Raw genomic sequence first — 26,541 nt, forward strand, 5'->3', positions numbered from 1 at the left:
GCAGATTCTAAGAGGAATTGAGCTCTCAGATGGCTTGATCATGAGGAGCATTCTCACCTGAGTTTCACTGGTCTCCCTGAGTTTGTTAATGGAGGCCTGCAGATTCTAAGAGGAATTGAGCTCTCAGATGGTTTGATCATGAGGAGCATTCTCACCTGAGTTTCACTGGTCTCCCTGGGTTTGTTAATGGAGGCCTGCAGATTCTAAGAAGAATTGAGCTCTCAGATGGCTTGATCATGAGGAGCATTCTCACCTGAGTTTCACTGGTCTCCCTGAGTTTTTTAATGGAGGCCTGCAGATTCTAAGAGGAATTGAGCTCTCAGATGGCTTGATCATGAGGAGCATTCTCACCTGAGTTTCACTGGTCTCCCTGAGTTTGTTAATGGAGGCCTGCAGATTCTCAACATCTTTCACCAACTGACTGATCTGTGATCAACAAAATTACATTTATTATATTTATTTATTTCATCGGTGTTAATAACGCCACACTCAAGAATATTTTAATACTTGTTTGACCGATGTCAGGATTGTAATTGGGGGACACTGAAGTTCTCGAGAAATCCACCGCTCTTCAGTAGTTACCTCAAAATGCTTTTTGACTTTAACAAGTGCAGTTCAAACCAGCCGGAGCTCATCTTGCAAGCTCATTGGTCAATATGTTGACTGTCTCGGTGAAAATAGCACTGGAGACAAATTCAAAGATTTGCAACAAAAAAAAATTGACATCCTCCTTCTGGGTTTTAAACGATTAAGAAGAAACAAAATGAAAGAAAAAGACTTGAAATAAGATCTGACACAACCGCACTTCTTTCAATTTTGCAAATTTATTTCTTTGATTGCTATTTTACACCTCAATCAATGAATATTTATCTTAATGAATGGCGGCCAGCATAATGGTGGGGGAAATCTGTGCAGAGCCTGCAGTATCTGCAAGGATCCACACATTGCTGGCAAAACTTCCCACATACAATTGGAGAGGAACAATTTTTTTTCCAATTAAATGACTATGACTAGAGTTATACTATATAGCAGAGGTATAACCTGAGCCTAAATAGAGTTAAATAGAGTTGCTTTCAATTTGTCAAATTTTATTTAATTAGTTGACTGAAATTAAAACAAACAATAGTAAGTGCATAGTTTAGATCATAATTTTAATGGGGAAAACCAATCAGAATTTATCAGATTTTTATTTATGTCACTTTGTTTATTTTATGTTACTTTGACCATCCAAATGTCGGTGGCACATTCCGATTCCAACATTTCTCCCAGCTAAAACCACACAGACAATGTTAAACACAACTATTTTACAGTGTACTAGGTACTAAATTTACCTCTTTTTCCTTAGAAGCGAGCTCCAGTTCCAGACTGGAACATTTCAGAATGTCAATAGCCTGTTCCATGTCTGGAGCATTCTGCATCTTTTCAGCCTGGTTGAGGTTTTGAGTTGCAGATGCCAGTTGACGAGTTAACTGTTCAATTTCGCGTTCAGCTGCAGTGGCCCTCTATATATTGCAGACAAAACAAAACAGTTTGCTTTAATGGAAATATTTAACACAGCAAGGAGTATTGTATCACCACTCCCCTCCTCCTCCCCCCTCCTCCAGAAGAAAAGTTTCACAATTCGGAAACACAGCAGTAGTGGGTTGAGAGCATTTCATTTTGGGGGAAAATAACGGGGGAAAATGCAAGGTTTTCTTTTCTTTGGGGACATTGCAAGCTGGGTTGGCAATGCTTTCCATTTTCTGAGAACACAATAGGTTGGGTTTGGCAACGCTTTACATTATCTGGGAACATTATGGGCTGGGTTTGGCAACACTTTACATTATCTGGGAACATTATGGGTTGGGTTTAGCAACGCTTTACATTATCTGGGAACATTATGGGCTGGGTTTGGCAACACTTTACATTATCTGGGAACATTATGGGCTGGGTTTGGCAACCTTTACATTATCTGGGAACATTATGGGCTGGGTTTGGCAATGCTTTACATTATCTGGGAAAATCATGGGCTGGGTTTGGCAACGCTTTACATTATCTGGGAACATTATCGGCTGGGTTTGGCAACGCTTTACATTATCTGGGAAAATCATGGGCTGGGTTTGGCAACGCTTTACATTATCTGGGAACATTATCGGCTGGGTTTGGCAACGCTTTACATTATCTGGGAAAATCATGGGCTGGGTTTGGCAACGCTTTACGGTTACATTATCTGAGAAGAGGACATGATATGGGAGGTGGAGTTTCAGTTCGTTGCAGACATATTACATGTATTTGGTTCCATTTTTTCATCCATGATGACCGAGGCATGATGTAATGTCAAACTGAATTCTAAAAGTATACATAGATTTATCAATGATATATATTCACAAATATGGATAGCGTATATTGCTATAAAGACTTAGTACTGACCTACTCTGAGCTTCCTAAAAAGTTAAGAATTAAGTAAAACGTGTTATACTCTTCTCCACAGTTTGCTGAAGACTTCCGTCACTTTAGGGGACAAATAATCTGTATAGTCTCAAACTATGCCATTAAACTATAAATTTCTCACCGGACAATCTTAAACCAACACCAAATCACAGCACAAATGAATAAAACCCACCCAAAAACTTGCTTTGACTTAAAGAAATTTTTCTCACTCTAATTTTTTTCTGCTTTAAAACAATTTCTTGAGACTACATGTAACATGTCAAAACGCAGAAACTTTCTACACGAAGTCTTGAAAGGCATTTGAAAAATTATAGTGACTACAAACTACATGAATCATACAGATGCTTGAATGAACATCACTTTCATATAACACGAATTAAAATTGCAAAAACTGATCCAATTTGTTTCTCTTAATAACTACATTCCCTTAATATCCGAGGGGAAAAAAGTGAACTGTTGTCCTAAATTACATGTAGTAAAAGCAATAAATTTTTTTCAATCTGCTTAACAGTAAATAATAATGAACAGCTGGATTGGCTGCTGAAGTTTTCCATGCACAAATAAAAATAATTTTCAAGTCATTAGCAACTTTAGATATCTTCCATTAACTTATCACAGACAGACAGGGATTTTTTTTTAATGATTCTTAATTCACAGTTACATTGCCTGATATATTACTTTTTTTTTCGTCGTTGTCGTCATCATCCAAATTTTCCCGCTATTCATTCCCATCACCTGAGAGAGTTTTATTAATGATAGCAATTCGCATGTATTACTGACGACAAAGGTGTGCGCTGATTAATAGCAGCCTTGTTGTCCTCACCCGGCATTATGTGTCAAACCAGCATAACATTTGATTATCGCTTTTCAGATCTTTGTTTTCAAATTAGTTTGTTACCACGCTCTGAAAGTCATACATAATAGACAGAAGGAGCGGGACCGGAGTTTAAAGTCGTCTCTGCTGATAGCTGCAGGTGATTTATAAGGTGTACAGGAAATGTGTGCATGACTGAACTGGCCACAGTTGTCGATCTACCTCCCTTCTGTCTAATTCCCCAATCGCACGATCTGTCACAGCCACGATCTATCGGCCCCAAAATCCCCGGCCCGTCATTTTCTTAGATTCAAAAGTTTTAACTTGTTTCGAGATTTGTCAGCTGAATCAAAATATTACATCACCTATCATATTTGAAACCTATTGGCATTTTCAAAATTTCACTGTAGCGAAAAATTATTCATTATCATGTACTGCATACAACCATCTATGATTTCATAGAAATTTCACAAACACATCACACTTCTGAATCAACTTGATGAAAAATCAGGAAAATTTTTTTTAGCGATTTAAGAGCAGATCAGACGAAACTTACATGTTCACGTGATTTTCTGGACTAACTGATCGGCATTTTATGCTACAGTTCATGCAGCAGGGCGACAATAGTTTATACAATGTATTTATTCTAACTATAAAATTAATTAAACATTGTAACATATTTATTACATAAATGCTCAGGCTGTTAAGAACTATTCACCTGTACAATAATATCTGGCAATTAAAGTAAAGATTTAAGTCTTTTAAGGAAAATTTAGTTTTAAAAGCATGGCTGTTAATTATTAAGTCGCCGATTACTTGACAAAACTTACACTTGACTCACAGACCTTTTCACTTCATAAGATGTTTTGCCCTTGACATAGCTACTGCGGTATTATTTCAAGCACTGACATAGGCTTACTCCGCTCAGTCATGTGTCTACATAGTTCGTCATTTAGCTCCTGGCATTTGTCGACCTGGGCATGTTTCACACACATTTACCAGATTCGACATCATTTCTTTCCTGAATTAACTCCCACTTTTTTTCCTTTCAGATTAGATTGGCACTTAATTTATCATGTCCTGTGTGTTTCTATTGATCAATTTTTCCCCCTCCGGATACCGTGCTTTTATGCATATTTGTCAATAAGGTGACGTTTTAATAGTTTACGGTAATAAACTGGAGAAAAATCGCTGCGCTTAGTGTGTGAAAAAATCAGAAATCTTTGTATATAATCAAGAAAAGAGACACATGGATCGTCTATGCTTAAAAAACTAGATTTTCCTACAGAAACAAAATTTTAGGGCCAATGGAACAAGATCTTTTATTATCAAAAACTGCATACATGTACAATACAGAAAGGATTACAGTTTAAATCATTAGAATTATGTCTGTTCCATTATTTGACGGTTTATCAGGTACATGTAAATGATTGGGGACAATACAAGGATTTTGTCTGGTATTCTCCATCCACCCATCAACCTGATGGCCATTACAAGAGTCGAATATTCTTCAGCAGGGTCAGTAAAAACCCAAATCAAAGAAAATATATAAATAAATATTAGCTTTTGTTTCACTGATGTTTTGTAAGTTGGGTTCTAAAGATTAAGACTTACTGTTTTCTGCCACATAAAACACACAGACTGCTAGATTTGTTCATTCAAAATGCAGCTACATAATCTGTAGCTGTGAAAGTATTTGTTAAAATCAACTTTGACACAAACTAGCCTATTTCTTTTAAAGTTTTAAAACTGTAGCAGAAATATTGAGTTTCTATTTCCTTGTATGGTTGTACCAATGAACATACTCATATCTATACTTTTCCAAAAGGCTGGTAAAGAAATGTAATATTCTACTTTCAACACTACTAATGTCTGTCCCTATAATGAGAAGAATTAGGGTATTTTCAAGCAAACTATAAGGTTGTGACAACACTAATACCCACTAGTTGACTACAGACAACCACAGAATACGATGTTTTCAAATAATTTACGCATTTGTACTTTCTTAGACAATGTTTAATGGTCTTTCTTCTGATATATACAGCATTTTAGTAAAGAAAAAAATTTGTTTTGTTTTTTTTTTTTTCCAAAATTTTTTCATTTTTACACAATAAAAGGTTTTAGTTACAAGACAGACTTGACCTATTTTAAGTGTCCACGACATAAAAAATCTTTCTTGCATCCCAAACACTGCATAAAATGTGAATGAGTAAACAGACGCCTACCAGTATATAAATTTCACAAAAACCTCTGTCACATGTGAAAATAAAACGTTTCAAATAAAGGGGGAAAATTTGGTTTCACATCAATGGTATCTACTATTGTAACTGTGGCTATAAAAGAAAACGCAGCATACAAGCATCTGACTGCACCTGAATCAAAACAAAATATCTACATTGGGGAAAAAAAACAAGCTTCTCCCTTCTATTATTCAAAGATCTTTATTCCCACTGAAGCTAACATATTTTATTTTTCTGCTTTGCTTTCATTTTAACAAATGTACTCACTAGTATACACCAGTGGACAGAATTAAGATACTATACCTCATTAGCTCGATCCAAGTCACCCACGACCATCTCAATTTCGTCTGACCTAAACAAAAAATGACGAGAAACATCAAGATTTGTTTCACCGTTGATGAAATCAACATTGAATCGGTCATGTGGGCAATGACCCAGGAGCCTCTCACCAATGCGGTCGCCGTGAGTTAAAGTCCAGCTCATGTCTGGCCAGACGTAAGAAGGTCTGCCATCAATCTGCAGATGGTCATGGGTTTCCCCCAGGCATATTTATACTACTGGCCACATTCATATAAGTGAAATATTCTCGAGTATGGTGTAAAACTCCATTCAAAAAAAAATAAATCAATCAATAAATGAGTCATGACAAAACTCTCTCTTAACTATTGCTTATGCTTTTGAATTGCCTCACCAGTAGATACGCTAAAACCTTCAGACTGTTATCTATCAGTCTACATGCATGTTAATAGTTCTGGGACTGTCATACTTCAGAGATATATATCACACATGTGTAGCAAAGTTTGGCAAATCAGAAAACATATTTTACACACAATAAATATGTGGAAAAAAGTATCACAACATAAGCACCGTACGCACTTATGTACACCCAATAAGAGCTTTAAAAAAAGTTTTAAAGTTTAGTTACACTTACAGATGTCCACTACAAAACAGTTTTGTTTCCTGATTTGAAATCTTGTAAAAAGCATTTGACAGCATCAAAAACATGGATTACTTCCTGGTTTATCTGTTATCTGTCCAGAAATTCAATCCCGTCAAAATTTTAGCATATTTAATCAATATGAAGTTGTCATGAAGTCTTTTCGTTTTTGCTTAACTATAAACAAATGACGTACATTTCTCTCAAGAACAATCAATCAGAGTCAACTTCAACAGCACATGTGTATGACTTTATCTACCCAATCAGATTCAGTGCGGGCATACTCCCAACGCCAGGTAATTTGCATATTAACTAGAATCTGATCTCTCAAAAGTTTAAAATGGCGGCAAACCATCTAATGTCACAATCAGAGATAGCCTTGATATTATGTTTGGGCTCACTCTTGTGGAGATGTCAAAAGCTGATAAGTTTGTTTCTGAAAAATTATCAATGCAACAAATTTCTGTTATCTGTTTTTGGACTGAAAAAATTTAGAAGTACACTCTCCTCTGCCTCCTCTCGAAAAGACAAACAAACCGAAAATTTATGTATCATAGTTAACTGAGCTGTAATTTTCACACACGTTTGCATAACTTGCCATGGTTAACCAAAGGACTTTCACAGAGATTTTTTGTTTATACACACTGTACTTATGAGCCACATAATTTAAATATTCCAAAAACCTTATTGCACCTTTAGCAAGCAAAGAACAATAATAGTTGTGTAACTTCAATTTTTTGTAAAAATTAGGACAAACTTCAGAACGTGTTTTCCAGGTTTCTCTGATAAAAACTTTTACAAAGTTTTGAAACTTTAAAAAAAATACTGAACTTAACAGTTCATGTTTCTTTGTGTGTTAACAAATCAAAAAGTGAACTACTATCCTCAGTTTCCCTACCCATTTCTCACAAAGTTTGAGAAAATCTCACGTTCACCTAGCTACTATACTCTGCTTCCCTACCCATTTCTCACAAAGTTTGAGAAAATCTCACGTTCACCTAGCTACTATACTCTGCTTCCCTACCCATTTCTCACAAAGTTTGAGAAAATCTCACATTCACCTAGCTACTATACTCTGTTTCCCTACCCATTTCTCACAAAGTTTGAGAAAATCTCACTTTCACCTAGCTACTATACTCTGTTTCCCTACCCATTTCTCACAAAGCTTGAGAAAATCTCACGTTCACCTAGCTACTATACTCTGTTTCCCTACCCATTTCTCACAATGCTTGAGAAAATCTCACTTTCACCCAGCTACTATACTCTGTTTCCCTACCCATTTCTCACAAAGCTTGAGAAAATCTCACGTTCACCTAGCTACTATACTCTGCTTCCCTACCCATTTCTCACAAAGCTGGAGAAAATCTCACGTTCACCTAGCTACTATACTCTGTTTCCCTACCCATTTCTCACAAAGCTTGAGAAAATCTCACGTTCACCTAGCTACTATACTCTGTTTCCCTACCCATTTCTCACAAAGCTTGAAAAAATCTCACGTTCACCTAGCTACTATATTCTGCTTCCCTTATCCATTTCTCACAAAGCTTGAGAAAATCTCACATTCACCTAGCTACTATACTCTGTTTCCATACCGATTTCTCACGAAGTTTCACTGTACAGTTTGACACATTCCGAGGAAAGCATACTGTCCCTCAAGCAATTCCTTCATACCTAAACAAAAATGCCTCTCTATGTCAGGAACCAATAAAGATTGAGAAAAAAGCAAACTCACATTTACCTACTATACTCTGTTTTCCCCAGCCATTCCATACAATTTCTCACTGCATAATTTGATACACTGGCATTAGAGGAAAATTCTGGTTATTTGAAGACACTATTCTTGCAAAAATGCTCTTCATCAAGAACAAAAACTGTTCATCGTCTTTTAAAGGCAAAACACATACCACTGAGAAAACAGAAACACTCCTCATCTTTATACATGTCTGTCCTGTATATATTTGAGAATACTACACCTGTAGCATATGTAATACTGTATAATAATAAGGTTTATAACAATAAATTTACATTTTTAAAAGAAGAGAATTAAACACAGCATAACATGTATGGCATGATTAGAACAGTAGTCAAATTTCAGGTAATCCAAAAACTTCCATCTTCTTATACATGTAATTTAACTTCTCTCCTCATACCATATGGTTTGAACAGGAGTTAAATAGAGACTTCAGGCAACCAAAAACTTCAATCTTTACCAAAAAATCAGATAATACTGTATATGATATACAAAATGACAAAAGAATTGCAGGTTGAAGTTGGAAATAACTGAAGTGGCTCATCTCCTGAACACTTTACAGTTCTCAAAACATAAAACGTGACAAAGAAATACGACTGGTCAAAATGTTGTGATAATATTAACCAGAGATAGGAATCAGAGGAGTACGTGTACCTTAACATGGATATCATTTAAAAGTTCATGTACATTTACATGAAGTTCTGGGCTACCATGCATATGACAATCACCTTATGCATTTTACATAAAAATATAAGAAACTTACTTTTAACAGAACACAAGAAATAAAAGACTAATATCTTTAAGATAATCTAAAGCTCTAAAACAAAATCTGGGAAAATATATTTATCTGATTGGTGTTTTATGGCATACTAAAAACTATTTCACTTACACAACGGCAACCAGCATTATGGTAGTAGTTAGGGTACCGTAAAGCAATCTTACAGGGATGTTTATCCTCTTATGATTCTATGTGTATGTACATCCAAACCATGGCCTAACTTCACGGTCAAACCACACACCAACACACAGTCTACACTAAATAGTCTCAGACAGATGCATCTCAGAGACCTGGGCGTTTGACAAGGTGCCAAACCATGCCTCCTATTTTAGTTCTTCATGCTGTTCGACCTGTCTACATCGCGGATCTCTGTGCATATTTGAAAGGAACTGTTCATTGTGGATTTATAATACAAGTTAAAAAGTGAACTTTTCATGAAACCTATTCACTAACAAAGTACGAAATGCCTAAAGTTTTCACTGAAGTTACACATTTTCACACAAAAATTTTAGAGTACATATTTTTATATTTTGGCATATGGCAAACTGCACGACGCCACTAAGATTAGAACATCAATTCAGCCTTTCATACGTAACCTTAGGTCATCTTTCTACAGTTAATGCCTTTAGAGCCTAACTTTCCCTGTAAAAAAGTTTGAAATCAATCACATGTTTTCAATTAGGCTCAACTAGACCTGGATTCCAGCGGGATTCTGGGATAGGCCTAATGGACTCAAAATGTATTAGCTGATTTTATTGTTCACCATCCCAGAGAGGGAATCCATTTAGAAAACAATGGCGAGTTCAATATCAAACAACAAAGGCCATATTGTGAGAGAGGCTTTCTTTTCATTACAGGCATTCCACAACTTGCTCACTGGCCAGACAGGTCAATTCAGACCTCACAATTTTTAACACACTCACCCAGAAAAAAAAATGAACTAGTTGAGGAAAAAAAAAAAATTGTTTCTGTAGGAGAGAAAAATGCAATCAAGTAGGTAGCTATAACAATGTGCAAAAGACTATGAACTTCAAAACCAAAGAAAAAAAAATGGTACAAAAGTCCCCTGGTAAATGTGTTACATATTTTGAGGTCAGTCAGTAGATAAAGCACAGAGAAGTGTCAGACAGACGTATATATGGGAAGTTGAGCTAGAGAATGACGGACTTACTTGGCTGATGTGGTCTCATCGTATTTGGCTCGAACCTGACTCAGCTCCGACTGTACTCCATCCAAAGCTGTTTGTGAAGAGAAAGAGGAACAGATATACCGATGGATCACATATAATATCAAAGTAGGTCATTGAAAAGTTTTGGTGAGAATTCCCCCATCCTGTGGGGGGTCAATCGTCATGCTCCAGTGCTCCAGAGAGAGCTGGTGTTCGAAACATTTAAGTCTGCATCAACACATATACTTATATACATATATATACATTTATATCACAAACATCCACAGCCACTAATACATTGTAACATTATCAGGCACACTTTGGTAAAACAGATGAGGCTCATGAGGAGTGGGGGAGGGGGGGGGTACAGTGGTATAGCGCTGAATCTCATTTACAGAATACTTTGAAAAAACATACCACTGTTACAATGATATTTTGGGGAGACCATATGACAGTAAAAATGAGTAAACATTAAAAAAAAAAAATATATAAATAATGGTGGAGGGCATACTGGCAATATGGGCCAGACTTCTTGGTTCAGTGGATTTGGTGCATGTGGAGCCTCAGCCTAACTATCAGCCAGCATTCATCAATGCTGAGAAAACTGATATCTTGACTTTTTAGCCAGTCTTGCACTCAGATGAAGGAGATGAGAGTGAAAAATATAAAACCCTGATGGCTAATATATATATATATATATATATATATATATATATATATATATATATATATATATATATACTAAAGCCGGGAAGCCACAAAACTGAAGCTAGGCCTTGAATAGTGAGGAAGAACTAGACCAAGATGTTATAGTCAGTCAGATGCTTTGTGGTTAATGAACAACAAAAACACTTCCACCAGCCGAACAAAGTGCGTCAGTAAAGAGTCAGACAAGAGTCCTAGTCATGTGTGGTGTGGAGGTCATTTGAGAAATGCATGTAGCATAACTTTTCATAAGAGTTGGTTTCCAGGCTGATTACTGGGGCATCTACAGCAGATTAGTTACAAGACCCCGTTAATAACACATGGGGTTTCTCCTTCCTTCTCTCGGATAATTTCCTATACTCATGACAAAACTCTGAAAACTGTATAGCGTGTTTTAAGGTTCATGACAAATTATATGAAAAGTTCAAGTTACATTTAGGTACTTAATTTGAAAGATCTAGGAGATATGCCTCCAAACTCTACAGAATAACCAGACGGCAACTTTGTGAATACACTAAACAAAGTAAAATTTGGACCAAAATGCGAGTATTTGGAGGAAAATACACGTCATAAATAGAGGATATTGTTCAGTGAATGCTGAATATTATAAATATTTTTTGAGTGAGAGGTGAAAAAAGATAACCCACAAGAGTCAAAGCACAGAGTGGGTTATCACATCCACCTTGCACGAGAAAAATATTTATGGTATTCAACCTTCACTTTGCAATATCCTATTTACTATTTATATTTTAACAATATCATAATTTTATGTATTTGAACAAGTTTGAGCAATGTTTTTAGATGTAGACCTTCACAGACTTGTGTATATAGCACGAAGAACAAAATGTGATGTCTTGTATGTCGTCGTGTCTTGTTGCGTGACATAAGAAATGTTTAAATTGACTAAACTTGCATTATGACATCATTCCGCTCGCATTGGAACGCCATCGAACAAAATGTTTCATTTGTGACATCATGGTGTCTGAGTGTGCAAGAACAAAAGTGATATCGAACTGACCCAGTGAGATATCGCTTTTATCTTTGAAGGAGATCCTGACATTTCACCATTTTATAAATATATAATATTTAATATTATTTTTGGCACTGATATTTTTTAATATACTACCTTCTGCACCTCAAAACACCTTTCTAAAATCCATCACTAAAAATACAAGCTTCACAAGAATGCACCAATTATTTCTCTATACTCCATAGTTCATACGGTTAAAGAATTTGGGTACATGTACATATGAAAATGAAATATGATCAATTTCAAACTGAAATTCAGCCAATGGGCTCCTTTGATACTGTCACGTGATGTTTTTTGCCCCAAAGAATTGAGCCTTTGTTGCGCTTCCATCATGTCAACGCTCAGTGCCTGCTCGCACGAGAGGAAAATTCAATACTTATGGTCAGGACAAAACTCACCAGGTACATGTAGCACATGATAATTGCTGGGGCCAGAAAGGAAGCACCAAAAAGTGCAATCCTAGAGGAAAAGTTAGTAATGTGCAAAACCCTTAATATCAATGACCAAGAGCTATCAGAATAACTATCACAATTACATGCACACAAAATTAACAGTTTATACAGCAAAATACATATACTGTATGTTGAAGACATCAGCACTGTATATCTGATGTCACAAAATAACTTGGTGACAAACATACACATCATCAAATATTTATTTATTTATTCAAGAATATTTCACTTATACGATGGTGGCCAGCATTATTGTGGGTAGAAACCGGGCAGAGCCTGGGGGAAACCCACGACCATCCGCAGGTTGCTGACAGACCTTCCCATTTACGACCCGAGCGGTAGCCAGCCTGAGCTGGACTTGAACTCACAGCGACCGCATTGGTGAGAGGCTTCTGAGTCGTCACGCTGCGCCAACGCACTAACCAACTGAGCCACTGAGGTCCCCATCAAATATGTTATTCTACTGTGGTTATTTTAAGAACTGCAGCTAATACTCATATGATTAAAATGTTCTATAGCACTGTATTGGTTTGATTGGTGCTTGGCGTTGCACTCAAGAATATTTCACTTATACAACAGTGGGCAGCCAGGAAACCAAACAGAACCTGGGGGAAACTCACGACTCTCCGCACGTTGATGGCAGACCTTCCCATGTACGGCCGCAGAAGAAGCAAGCATGAGCTGGACTTGAACCCACACAGACCGCACTGGTGCAAGGTTCCTGAGCCATTGCGCCGTGCTGGCGTGCTAACCATCTCGGCCACAGAGGCTCCAGCACTACTGTAATTCCTTAACCTTTTTGCATGTTTACAAGGATCATTCAAGCCTATTCTTGAAGCTTTATTCTGTCTAGACCAACAATATTACATGTATACTTTTTTTGAAGCCATGAAATTGGACAATCCAACAAATGTAGATTTGTCCCCAAAATCAACTCAAAAATGTGCATAAATTGCACTGAAAGTTTCTCTTTCATAAGCAAAAAGGTTCAAGTAATTCTGTTCAAAAAATTAAAAATAATACGCTGTCTTACTTCATACCATCGGGGTTAATGAGGGGGCCCTCCGTGGCTCAGTCGGTTAGCGCACTAGCGCAGCGCATTGACCCAGAAGTCTCTCACCAATGCGGTTGCTGTGAGTTCAAGTCTAGCTCATGCTGGCTTCCTCTCCAGCAGTATGTGGGAAGGTCTTTCAGCAACCTGCGGATGGTCGTGGGTTTCCCCCGGTTTCCTTCCATCATAATGCTGGCCACGTCGTATAAGTGAAATATTCTTGAGTACGGCGTAAAACACCAATCAAATAAATAAATAAATAAATAAGGGTTAATGAATTAGTCAAATGACTGTAGAGACTGAACTGACTGAGGGATGTCAAAGTGAACAGAAAACAGGTTGGTGGAATTTGAATTCTGAATGACAAAGCTTTTATGCATCTGTGTATCAATACATACATCATGGCTGACAGTAGTCAAAACTCAGGGAAAAATGTGTGCTATTTCCATGGAAACGAAAAAACACTGTCCAAATTTTACCGTGATTGATTTTCTTCTCTTACCTCCACAAAACATGTTTTCCATTGGAATGAGTGAGGCTTTTTATGTTTGTTCTCTAGTTGATGTTACTTTTTTGTCTCTAGTAAGACTCCTTAAAAAATAAACCCTTTCAGTGAGGAGTGAAGACTTGTACTTTCTCAACTCTCAGGATTTTTCTAATCAGATCTATGAAATCTTGTCCACACACACAAAAAAGCGATAAAGTGGGTTATTAGAGAAGCAAATGTGTGAGATAAGGGAGATTTTACAGCCTGTCACATTTCCTGTGTCAAAACCTGTCAAATTGCATTAGTTTTCAAGAGCCCATTTCACCCTTTATAAAACTCTCAAGCCAATGTAACCAAACGTGTTTCATTGCGCAGTGATTATTGAAAACAAAGGACAGTCCTAGTTCCTCGGGTTACATCAAGGAGAAAAAAATCAGAATCGACCTTAAAAATGACATTTTTTTTCATTATTTTTTTCACTCTCTTAATCTAACAGGCTCAACAAGTATTTCTACATTTTCCCCCTTGGTAATGATAATTTTGAAAATTTTGAAATGTAACCATCGCAGTTGTACTCAATCAATCACGTAAATTGTCTTGATGTTAATTTATGTCCACAAGGTACGCCACAGAATCACTGAGCCTCGAACAAAAAGGGTGATTTATCCATCCTAAAGAAAAAAAAAAAACAGACTTAACTCCAGTGAGCACGTACGTTCTTCAGAAATTTATCACTCATAGTTTTAGAAGTCGTACCTCACTCGACACCGCTCAACAAATCAGTTTTAATTCATTTCTTTATTTCTTTAACTGTTCTTCAATGTGCCAAACTCAAGAACTTTCCACTTAAAAAAAAATCAGCTTTTAGTCATCTTCAAAGGTTGCCAACTTGCAACAGGTGGACTACTCAAAAAGTCTAGCGTTTCACACCACTGACTACAAAGCGATAAGTGAATGATGTACGCGCACACAAGCAACGGTTGACTGACTGATTGATGACACCAGTCACAGGTACAACACGTGATGAGGAGAATGAATTTATGTGCCTACAGCAGACCAAACAAGCCTGAAGCCCTGCGTGTATGTCACATTCACTGCACATGTGCACAGCACCTTTTAACTATGACCTATCCAGGCTTAATATACTACTCGGACCTCATTTTTATTTACTTATATTACAAAAGGTAGAAGCACACATAATTTTCCAGGTAAATTTTCTTGATGTATTTACTTATATGATTTGTGGTTTTCCTCTTACTCAAGATCGAATAACATTCAAATTTCTATTAAATTTTTGTTGAAGATAATTTGATCAGCCATAAATGTTCATGTCTGTGAATGACATCAAACAACTGTGATCAGAATAATGCAAACACTTTCTTCACTGGTGATTTATTTATTTATTTATTTTTTTCATTGGTGCTTTTAGCCGTACTCAAGAATATTTCACTTATACGGCGGTGGCCAGCATTATGGTGGGAGGAAATAAAAGACTTAGGCAGTAATCAAGAATATTTTAATCATACAAGAGTGACGTTAATGATGGTGGGAGGAATTCGGACAGGTGCTTGCAGGGGAACCCACGACCATCTGTAGGTTGCTGGCAGACCTTCCCATGTAGGCTGGAGAGGAAGCCAGCATAAGCTGTACTTGAACTAACAGCAACGATCTTCACATGTGAACTCAGCTGAATAATTACACAAAAGCAAATTTGCAACGGCTACATGCGACATACTCATTTACGATTTCATGACATCTTGCACACAGGCCCATGATAAAAGATAGGAATTCTACCAACAACTGAAAAACTGCTAAGAACATATACAAATCAATCTAAAGATATAATAAAGAGAAAGAGAAAGACATCAGGGGTGAATTACATGAAACCATTTCTGACTCAAAGCTTATTTCTGGGCTTGGGAAATTAAAATTTTGTAAACCCCAACCCCCCATTCCAATGTCATCTAAAAACAAACGTGTCTAAATTTCCAGAATCAAAAACTAAGCATTGTAAAGAGTTTTTAAATTCTGACTTAAGTCTGAAACATCTGTGTGGAATCTGCCCCAGGAAGGTCCACAGGTATAAATTCCTTTAATTTATTTATTTATCTGATTGGTGTTTTACGCCGTAGATGAGAATATTTGGCCTCAACGACCGCGCGCCAGATTTATGGTGGGTGGAAACTGGGCAGAGCCTGGGGGGAAACCCACGACCATCCGCAGGTTGCTGTCAGACCTTCCTCCGTACGACTGGAGAGGAAGCCAGCATGAAAATCCTTTTTAAGATGAAGACAAACTTGGAGCTTTATTATCTGGCTTCTGACTTGAAAACCTCTTGAATTGGTTATGCTTTGTTCACACAGTGCCTTCTACATCAAAATGACTTAACAAATGAAACATATATAAGCTTAATGGAAATCGGACATGCTCAGTCACATTAAACAACAAATGTTACAAGTAATTCACATTCCATGGTATGGTGAATTATTGGTGAATATTTAAATGGCATCCTTACCTGACAAAGAACAAAACTGTTAGTGTAAAGCAAGTTAATACTAATATAAATTTAGCAACATTTGGATTTGAACCGTTGACCTCAATAGGATAAGCAAGTTGTTTCTAGTTACTGAGTTTAATTTTGAATAATTTTACACTTCAAATCATGAAGAATTGAAATTCTGACAAACACGGCTTACCTTGGCCTAAATCTAGGTTGCCTGAACCTTGCATACATGTACATTGCAGGCTAACACAAAGTGTTATTTAGCTGCGGGGTTTTCTCATGCTTGAAAGTAGTTTCTCCTTTTTATAAATTTAAGACAATTTCCACACTTTATTACATGGTCAATCAACATCATTTTATGTTTTTTTTTGTTATTTGTACAACAGATGTGTGAACAGTTGTAAAGCAAAACAACTGTTTCTCTTTCATTTTACACAACCATGCAAAGCCTGTCATAATTATCCCATGATGTATTTCTCTGGCAAAACGTTTTCTTCATCCTAAATTCTTCCGAGCTTTAATACAAATAAGGTAATTAGCCACAGTAATTATTATCTCATCATTCTTATCCAATTCCAGAATTTGCCCTAAAATCCACCCAAAACAGCACATGGTTAGATGACAAAACAAAACAAATGTAATCAAATATTTCTGTATATAAAGACCTGAAAATTTCCTGTAGAGCATCACCCTACCTTCCAAACAATAGAACAAGATCAATACAGCCCTCAGAATCAGACGAATTGATTAACTTCGTTACGGACAAAATTTTAGGCCAAATTAATTGCTTAACCATACCTTTGGAAAAAAAAAAAAACATGAAGAAATAAAAGTTCAAAGACATACCATGTTTACTGCCAAAAAATGAGAATGACAAACTTAAACCCTATGAGTTAAGGCACTTAACATGCCCGAAGGATCAGTGAGGCCAAATATATTGCAATTAACATCACCATATTTCTTTATTTTATTCTACCTTATCAATGGTGCTAGGGGGCATGAAATTTGGTACTATTTAAGCATTCTATATTCCATAAGATGGAACTATTTGTTCCTTGGACAATCTTGATAACTCTCTTCAATAAAAGCTCTTCATACTGAGGAATGTTCAATAGAAAGACCAGCGAACTAACTTTTACCTCTTTAAAACCAAATTTTATCTCTATAAGTGTAACAAGAAAAATGTAACCACATAATAAAAAAAAAAGACACGAAAGCAAATCCCTACATATGGTCATGAGCTAGAGATGCTGAGCTATACCACAAAACTGTGAAAAAGCCCACAAGCTTCTATCAATTCATACACAGCATATGTGTGTAAAACATAATCTAAATGCGAAAAATTAAATCTGTTCTTTTGATAAAATAATGATCAGAATTCAAAAAAGGAAGCTATTGATTTGGGGGGGGAAAAAAGTGTCAAAGATAATAATTTTGTCAAATTGGACAAAAGATAATAAATTATCGGTTGATCTGTGCGTTCATCTTTTCCCTTTTTTTTTTTTCGGAAGTTTTCACCGAGGTCAATTAAACGCGATCCCCGGCAGATATCAGCATTCAATCTGGCTTGGGACTGATCAGATCTGATAGGCATTTGATTGATCCGTAATGCACTGTAAGCAATAAGGGAGATAAGATCAGTTTTGATAAGGAATGGTTATTATGATCACATCTGATAAAATGATATGCGTAAGATGTTTGCAAGATGTGAGCTTCTCCTCCAGCATAAAGCCGACAAGATCAGGCAGTCTTGAGAAGAAATAAGTCCTACTGACTGGAGCTGATCTTGATGGGCATGCAATCAATGATGCGTTACAAGGTAAAAAAAAAAAAAAAGACGCACAAAAGGGGACAAAAAATGGCTAATTAATACGACCTGGGTATCTCATTTTCTTGATCAAATATGGAAATAAATTTGTTCAAAACCTATCTGCTTGAACAATTCTTTACAAAGACCACGTATATAACTCATTAACATCGAACAATTAGAGAAGAACTTTTAGAAAAATGAGCTACTGAGGCTGCAGGCAGTGAATTTTGACGACACAGCGTGAGACTTTTAATTTATCTCTGACTCAATAAAAATCAATCTAACGTGACACGTCTGCGCTGATTGTTGTTCTGAACAATAAAGGTCTATTTCTCCCAAGCAGTTATCCTATTAGGGCTGCCTTCAATTTTTCCACTTATGAATGTAAATGTATCCAGAAGATGAGTGTTGGCGGAAGCAATTACCAGTGCATGCGTAAACACAGTACAACTGTAGCATTTGACCTAGTCGAGCAAATGACCTTAGCAAACGATCTTGACGAATGCTACTTCGTCACATGAGGAAAGAAGAAATTTTCAATTTTATGTCTGGTCTATCATTTATTAACGCCACATAATTACTCTAACTCTCTAACAGTTCTGTTTCTCTTTTTTCCTTAATTTTCTCACGGGATCGATTTTAAACAGTTCTCAGAAGTTCAAAAACACATCAACGTCTTCTCTCCAAACAAAACAAGGATATAATTCTCATCACATTCACACACATGTAAAATTTCTGATTCTAATGTGTCTGATAAACTAAAACTTCCTTCTTCTACATAGATACGTGATGTCTAACGTTGGCCTTGGGCTGAATTGAATGTATTCTGATTATTCTTGTCATTAAAAACACTTCTTTGAAATCAGTTTTCATATTTTTCTCAGGAAAAAATATGCCTTATTCCTGGTTTGCTGGGTAATAAAAACCTAGAACTAAGCAACTGTAATTAAGTTACCATGGTAACTACAGAAAACAAAAGAATTCTGGGAAATGAAGATAAGGGTGGTCGAGTATATAAAACACTAGCCTAGCAAGTGGTGTACTGAATATTGGTGGTGTATTGCATATAGGTGTGTACTGAATATAGGTGTGTGCTGAATACTGATGGTGAGCTGAATATTGGTGATGTGCTGAATGTTGGCTGTGTGCTGAATATTGGTGGTGTGCTGAATATTGGTGGTCTACCGAACATTGGTGGTGTGATGAACATTGATGGCATGAAGAATGTTGATGGTGTGCTGAATATTGGTTGTATTCTGAATATAGGTGTGTACTGAATACTGGTGGTGTGCTGAATACTGGCGGTGTGCTGAATACTGATGGTGAGCAGAATATTGGTGGTGTGCTGAATATTGGTGGTCTACCGAACATTGGTGGTGTGCTGAATATTGGTTGTATTCTGAATATAGGTGTGTACTGAATATAGGTGTGTATAGAATATTGGTGGTGCGCTGAATATAGGTGTGTCCTGAATATTGGTGGTGTGCTGAATACTGATGGTGTACTTCTCAGATCACAAGACACATACAGATCCAACAAGAACTATGACCACAGATCAGTTTTTTTGTAAACCGACACAAGAGAAACTGGTAAAGAGGTCTCTATTTAGCAAAACTTAGCAGCCATATTCAGCACCGTACACCAGAAACAAAGTCTAATTTAACATGTTGCTTGGTTTTCTTTCGTCTTCTGTTATTGAACAAGCTGGATTTCTCAGTGCTCTCTGCTATAAAGGTATATAAGTCAGGCTAGAGTTTCATGAAGTACACTTTATAGCTAGGTAAGCCCTTATAACATAAGCTGTAGAGATAGGACATGCAATTAGATAAGGGTGGAACCGAGTCCGTGGCATTTATTTCTTTATTCACCATCTTAAAGATGGCTTCACAGTTGAGCTGAAATATAGCATACCAAACAATGTTGACATTAATCTTTGGTGTCTCTCTACATATAAAACAAGGTGAGCTTCAATGAACTTGGTCAATTTTACCTCGGACTTTCACGGCCCTCCTCTTATTACTTTCCAAAATAAGAGTAAATTACGTCATAATAAACTCAGATACAATGTAAGACATCCACATGGACTGACAGATGAACATAAACTGACAGATGGACTGACAGATGAACATAAACTGACAGATGGACTGACAGATGAACACAAACTGACAGATGGACTGACAGATGAACATAAACTGACAGATGGACTGACAGATGACCACAAACTGACAGATGGACTGACAGATGAACATAAACTGACAGATGGACTCACAGATGAACACAAACTGACAGATGGACTGACAGATGAACATAAACTGACAGATGGACTCACAGATGAACACAAACTGACAGATGGACTGACAGATGAACATAAACTGACAGATGGACTCACAGATGAACACAAACTGACAGATGGACATAAACAGACAGACACAGGGACATACAGACGGACATAGACGAACAAACAGACAGACAGAAAGACGGACGACCCACATTTCCAGTACTGAAACACGTCCAGGTCAGAGATTAGACTGGCGATTTAGTCATAGACTTGGGATTTCATAAAAATCAGGTAACATGTCTACAGAAAAGTTTTGATTGCAGTTTTCAAACTCACCACGCTGTAGTGATGCCACTTTCTCTTCTGCTTTCCCAAGCTTCTTTTCTAGACCCGACTCATTCTCCTTGGGTTGTCTGCCCTTGTCTGTCACCTTATGCTCAGATTCATTGCTCTAGATAAACAAATAAATATGTTAGTAAATTAATAAATATGTCCAGATAAAGTGGAAGCACTCGTTACAACGATCAAGACATTTTCAATGCCAAATGAGAGGAAAGATGATGAGAAAATTAGGGTTCATTTCCTTACCATGGTTATTTGACAAACCAAAAGGTTAACGAGTGCACCTGATGACACAAGACCCAGTCTGAAACCACCACATGTTTCATGGTTTTCGGGTATGCAATCGCCTAGTGGGTGTGCGATTTATGTGTTATATATCACCAGCAAATTTTGCCGCCAAAGAAGCTAATGATCCACCTACTGTTTCCCCAGTTTAATTTAATCTAAGTTTACACTCGCTGGCCACAAAAAGACTATAACTTACTTTTCTTGCAGACTCAAGTCTTTCTTTATAGTCTTTAACTTTCTCCCGTAGCTGCTGTATTGTTAATTCTGAAAGTAAAAATAGCAAGTATTGTTTATGACAAATTATAGTATTAAAGCCTGTAGAAGAGGATGTACGCATAGGGCATAAACTGTAGACAATACCTCACAAACCAGGAAATAGTCAGACAGACGGACAGACAGACGGAGCGACAGACGGACAGACAGACAGACACAGGCACAAAACATGACTATCAGACAGTGAATCTGACGTGTTCCTGGGTGAGATTGCACATATTAAGTATTTAAACCTGAGGTGTCACGGAAGTAAGGCGCTAAGTTAGGTTTTTGGAGAGACTGAATTTGCGTACTACATCCAATACAGAGGACATACACTTGAGCAATGAACAGCTGGATAATTACTGGTATCAGGTGGACTTATGTTTAGGCTTTACTTTGCCCACAATGGTTTTCAACTGAATCGCCTCTATCTGTATTCAGGGTTTTCTACATTGTTCTTCGTGTACAAACACCTGGTGAAAACATTACACTTACAGCTTTATGTAAAGTATATACCTGAATAATAAAATTTTAGGAAGTTTTACATTCCACAAAAAAGATTTAACATTAATAAATGCCCTCAAGGTGTTTTGCAATTAAAACAAAATTTAAACCCAACAAACAAATTATAGATTGAAAAAAAAAAAGACAGACAGTCTATTAAAGCTTGTAAATGGAATTAGCATAAGCGACACATAGACGCATAGGTCAGACTCAATCAGATAAAGTCGCTATTTTCATGCAACAACACCTGTGTGTCCGAACCCCTTGTTAGACATCATTGCAAATTCAAGGCTTATCTGCTTATTGACAAACACGTAACGCACCCGGAGGAGTCCAAATTACCGAAGCTAAAAAACGACACAAGAGTTGTGGCTACAAATGAAGGTGTCGCTTCGGTATGGTTATCATTACCCCTTAACAAAGATGTAATTAGTGCCGGGTTTGCAAGAAAAACCGGTCACAGACTCCTCATTCATTGAGTAGGTTGTGAGCTCATTTCATCAATGCTGTAAGGCAGCAAATTAAAATTCAACCGACCACCATTCGGCAATTACAAGATCATTAAGATTTATAGTTCCTCGTTCAAACCATCTATTCACTCAGGGAGTAATAATAAAATAACGAAGAAGAAAAAAAAAATTAAGAGTGATATGCCTCAGGCAGAATACTAACAATCTGTATCGAAAAACATATTTAGTGTCGACTTGTCTGACAAGTCTAGTTCGGGCCCTGATACGAGATACTTCAGAAAACTCTTGACACTGAAAAGTAAAATATCCTAGCCTAGTTGTAATGTTTCATTTGCATGTGTGTATAAGCCACATGCCTAGAGTCAAAAACTAAAAGCGGTTTAAAGAGAAAGTCTTTTATTACAAAACAGTGTGACACCTGTCACTAAATCATCATCGCTAGATGCGTCAATTCCAAAATCAACATACCTGATTACCTAAATAAAATAAGTATCAAACACAACTTGTTAATATATGAAATTTCCAGATGAAAGCCAAATCAAACAAAATTGAATGAGCACCTTTGTTAGTTAACACGACAGTTATACTTTTTTTTTAATTCTTAATGTTAAAATTCCAATTGCTAAACAAATGCCTTTTGTGTACAGGTTGACAACTGATTTCATAAAAACAGACAATAAAGTTCTGGTTTCGAGGCGTTTGTTAAGTTGACAATAAAGGGAGATAACTTCATGACAGGTGAAGAACAAATAAGAGATTTCACCATTCTGATTTTTTCATTCAACAACCACAACAAAACATGCACAAAAATGTGCTGAAATGTACTCATGAGGGGTACTTTTTTGCCAGAAATTAATTAATGAAAACATTCACCACAAATAGCCCAGTAACCTATCAACAAATTTATTCATTTGATTTTTGTTTTACACAAATCTCAAAGTCTTCTTTTATTTCTATGATGTAGATCAGGACTATGAGTCAGGAGAAAACCCTGAGAACATCCTGCCTGACACCTACGTGCAAGTCAATTCCTTGCCTCAATCCATCCTGTGTGTTTGTGCAGGTGGAAATAAATTAAGTCAACTGGAAGACTTATTTTTCGTTTTGATACAGTGTTACAATGAGTATTTGTATTCAGGTTGACAATGGGGTGGTAGTTCACATCTATTTGCTCTGTTAAATACATGAAATAATTCCTCAACATTTTCTCTTGTGACAAAGCAACTTTCAGTGCAATTAATGCACATTTTTCCATTGACTTTGGTGACAAAACTACTTTGGTTGGATTCGCCAGTTTCATTGCTTCACAGAAAGAAAAATTTTATCAGTCAAAGAGGTGTTTTCTCTTGACAAATATGACATGTGCAAATGTGACTTATCTGATTTGTTCATACACAAATGTACATGCATATACACGTGAGTGAGTGCTTGGGGTTTAACGTCGTACTCAACAATTTTTCAGTCATATGACGACGAAGGAATCCTTAGGGTGCATGTACGTGTAATGTGCCTCCTTGTTGCAGGACGGATTTCCACCGCTCTTTTATTTAGTGCTGCTTCACTGAGACGACTTACCGAAGGCAAGTAAGTTGCCCCGCCCGAGCCATTATACTGATACGGGTCAACCAGTCGTTGCACTATCCCCTTCATGCTGAACGCCAAGCGAGGAAGTTAAAACTTCCTCTTTTAAAGTCTTAGGTGTGGCTCGATCAAGGACTGATCCTGGATCTAACGGTCCCGAAGCGGACGCTCTATCAACTGTGCTATCTGGGCCGATGCATATGCACGCGAGATATGCACGTGAGGTAAAGATAAGGTCATTACACTTAATTCATGTTTGGAAACAGGCCAGAAATGGGGGAAAAACTGGAATGAAAATGTATTAAATAGAATCAAAAAACATCTGAAATACATCCTACCCATCAAAAAACACCAAAAGAAAAAAAAAAGAAGGAAACACTAAATGCTGCCAGTCACCATCTTTTTACGGGAGCCACACTGCAACAGGTATCAACTCCTAAGCACTGAGCCATGTATTTCTTCCACAATATTTGTCTTGCATTTCGTCTTATTATTAAACTGTGTCATTTTCGTAGCTTAAGTCACACACTTGAATAACTTAAAAAAAAAAAAAAAACCCACATTGTAAATCTTCAGGCATGTACAGGCAGTCATGAAGGCAGACTGTCAAACATGCTGACAAATGTGTTGGGTGACGTATCTGGGGATGGAACCAGTGACCTTTGGGACTGTACGCTATGCTTCTACCACTAGACTAAAGACAAATTCCCTTTGTCTAGAAGTACAAGTGCAAGCTACAATCCTCAAAGTTGTGGTTCAAATCCTGGTGGAGTCCCCAACCATGGTTCTAGAAATTGTAGGTAAATGGAGGTAGGACTAGAAGAAGGTATTACACATGTTTAATTCTAAATAAGCAAATGAATTTTAAAGGTCGCAAAAAACGGAAGATAAGAATGCTTCTCATCAGCTGCCAGGTTAAACTGACAATGACAATGTCTGACTCGTTACCTCAAGCCATATCGTAATAAAGATCATGTGATTTGACTAACACAGATTAATTGGTCTTAGGACCGTTTCTTGCTGTCAGCAATTTATTAGTTCACACGACATACAGTAGGCGTAAAAAAAATTATGAGCGAGGCATACGCTATCTCATGACTGACTATACATGTACTGGGAGTAGGTCAAGATAAATAATAACCCACAAGCTATAAAACAGAAAAAAAAAGGAAACCAAAATAATAAAAGCTAGTCAACTAAGGCTTATTTACCAAACGAAAAAGCTTCATTAATCAATACCTTAATGTAATCTTAATTTTCAGTAAGTCAAATTCCTCATTTTTTCAACAGTTTATTGCTTTTTTGTTTCTTTCTTCTTGGCAACTTAAAGGAAGCTGGAAAAAAAAGGACCCATTTCCACAGGGTATTTTTTATTAAGCAAAACAAGTGATCAGGAAACTGTTCGCATAATGTTCTTCTTTTTTTCTCCGCATTTTTTGGGGGGCGAATTGATAAACAAAATGATCTGAGTTGATATGTAATTAATAGGTATACAGCGAGATAGCCCGGAGCTGAAGGGCTGGTCTGTCATGACACAGATTGTGGATACCTGACAGATGACCCATACATAATAGTTCAACCATCAAAAAAAAACCCAATTCAGTGTAAAACAGTTATCGTTCAATGGTGTCTTACGTGTTAAAAACATAATTAGTTGTTTAAAGTAAAAGGTGTGTCAATGAATCCTGGGTCAAAAAGATTTGTGAAAAAACCGGTGGAACCTGCTCTCCGTCAGCAAATGTCTGCCAGTACTCAGTAAGAAATGACAAGCACGCTTTCAGATGGGGAATGTCCCTATCCACCACCTTCACTTTTCCTCTCCCCTGCACCGAATAAATCCTGCATTACAGATGTACTTCTGAGCATGTAAGCTAATGAAAACATGCCTCATTATAATAATTATTGATTCATTTGATTGGAGTTTGGCGTCACACTCAAAAATATTTCACATATACAACAGTGGCCAGCATTATGGGGGGAAGAAACCTGGCAGAGCCCCGGGGGAAACCCACGACCATCTGTTCAGCAAGTTCCAAAGTTGACAAGCGTTCAGCTCTTCAATTTTCTCCACCGTATATCAACTCTAAATAACTTTTTCGCAAAACATTTTTCAGACGTTCATGTTGTAGTAAATAATATTTGCCGAACATTCTTTGAGAGGCCACATCATGCAGATGGACTTTACTTACCTTTAGCTATAATAGAGTTCAAAGTAGAAACTCTTGTAATTATTTTTCAGTGTTAATTATGGTCTGACGAATATGGATGGACCAATTGTTTTGACAACTGCTGCACAAGCTTCAAGTTTTTCAATGGAACGCTGTTTCACTCAGATAAATAAACTATCTCTCATGTCATTGGGAAACATGCAGCTTCAACCATATTCAGGGTTTCAATGGTAACAATGACAAGGGAGTGAAATCTGTAAGACATCATAACATTGTGCAGTTACTTCCCCTTGGCTGAAGAATGCAACCCCACCTACTCTCTTCTTTTTTCCCCCATCTACAAAACTAATGGCCACAAAACAAACCAATCTTCATAATAAAAAATATTATTCAGTAATTTGAACAATTATGAAAACATGATAAATCTGTCTGTCGTGATGAATTTTTAGCGTTATTAAGGGCAAAACGAGTTTTAGACATTAATCTTTGTTAGATGAGGT

General features: G+C 36.9%; 1 protein-coding gene across 1 annotated transcript in view; it reads right to left on the reverse strand.

The window, feature by feature from the left end:
- The window catches only part of LOC135477021 (homeobox protein cut-like 1), a 96,324-nt gene that overhangs the window by 13,521 nt on the left and 56,262 nt on the right, over nt 1-26,541 (reverse strand). Inside the window, exons 5-10 of the mRNA XM_064757169.1 lie at nt 21,242-21,327; nt 20,770-20,884; nt 10,121-10,187; nt 5,788-5,836; nt 1,332-1,502; nt 352-426 (exon numbers count right to left, since the gene is read on the reverse strand). Coding sequence (XP_064613239.1) covers nt 352-426; nt 1,332-1,502; nt 5,788-5,836; nt 10,121-10,187; nt 20,770-20,884; nt 21,242-21,327 — 563 coding nt within the window. The remainder of the gene's footprint in view (nt 1-351; nt 427-1,331; nt 1,503-5,787; nt 5,837-10,120; nt 10,188-20,769; nt 20,885-21,241; nt 21,328-26,541) is intronic.

The sequence above is a fragment of the Liolophura sinensis genome, chromosome 10, assembly GCF_032854445.1.
Source record: "Liolophura sinensis isolate JHLJ2023 chromosome 10, CUHK_Ljap_v2, whole genome shotgun sequence".
NCBI lineage: Eukaryota > Metazoa > Mollusca > Polyplacophora > Chitonida > Chitonidae > Liolophura > Liolophura sinensis.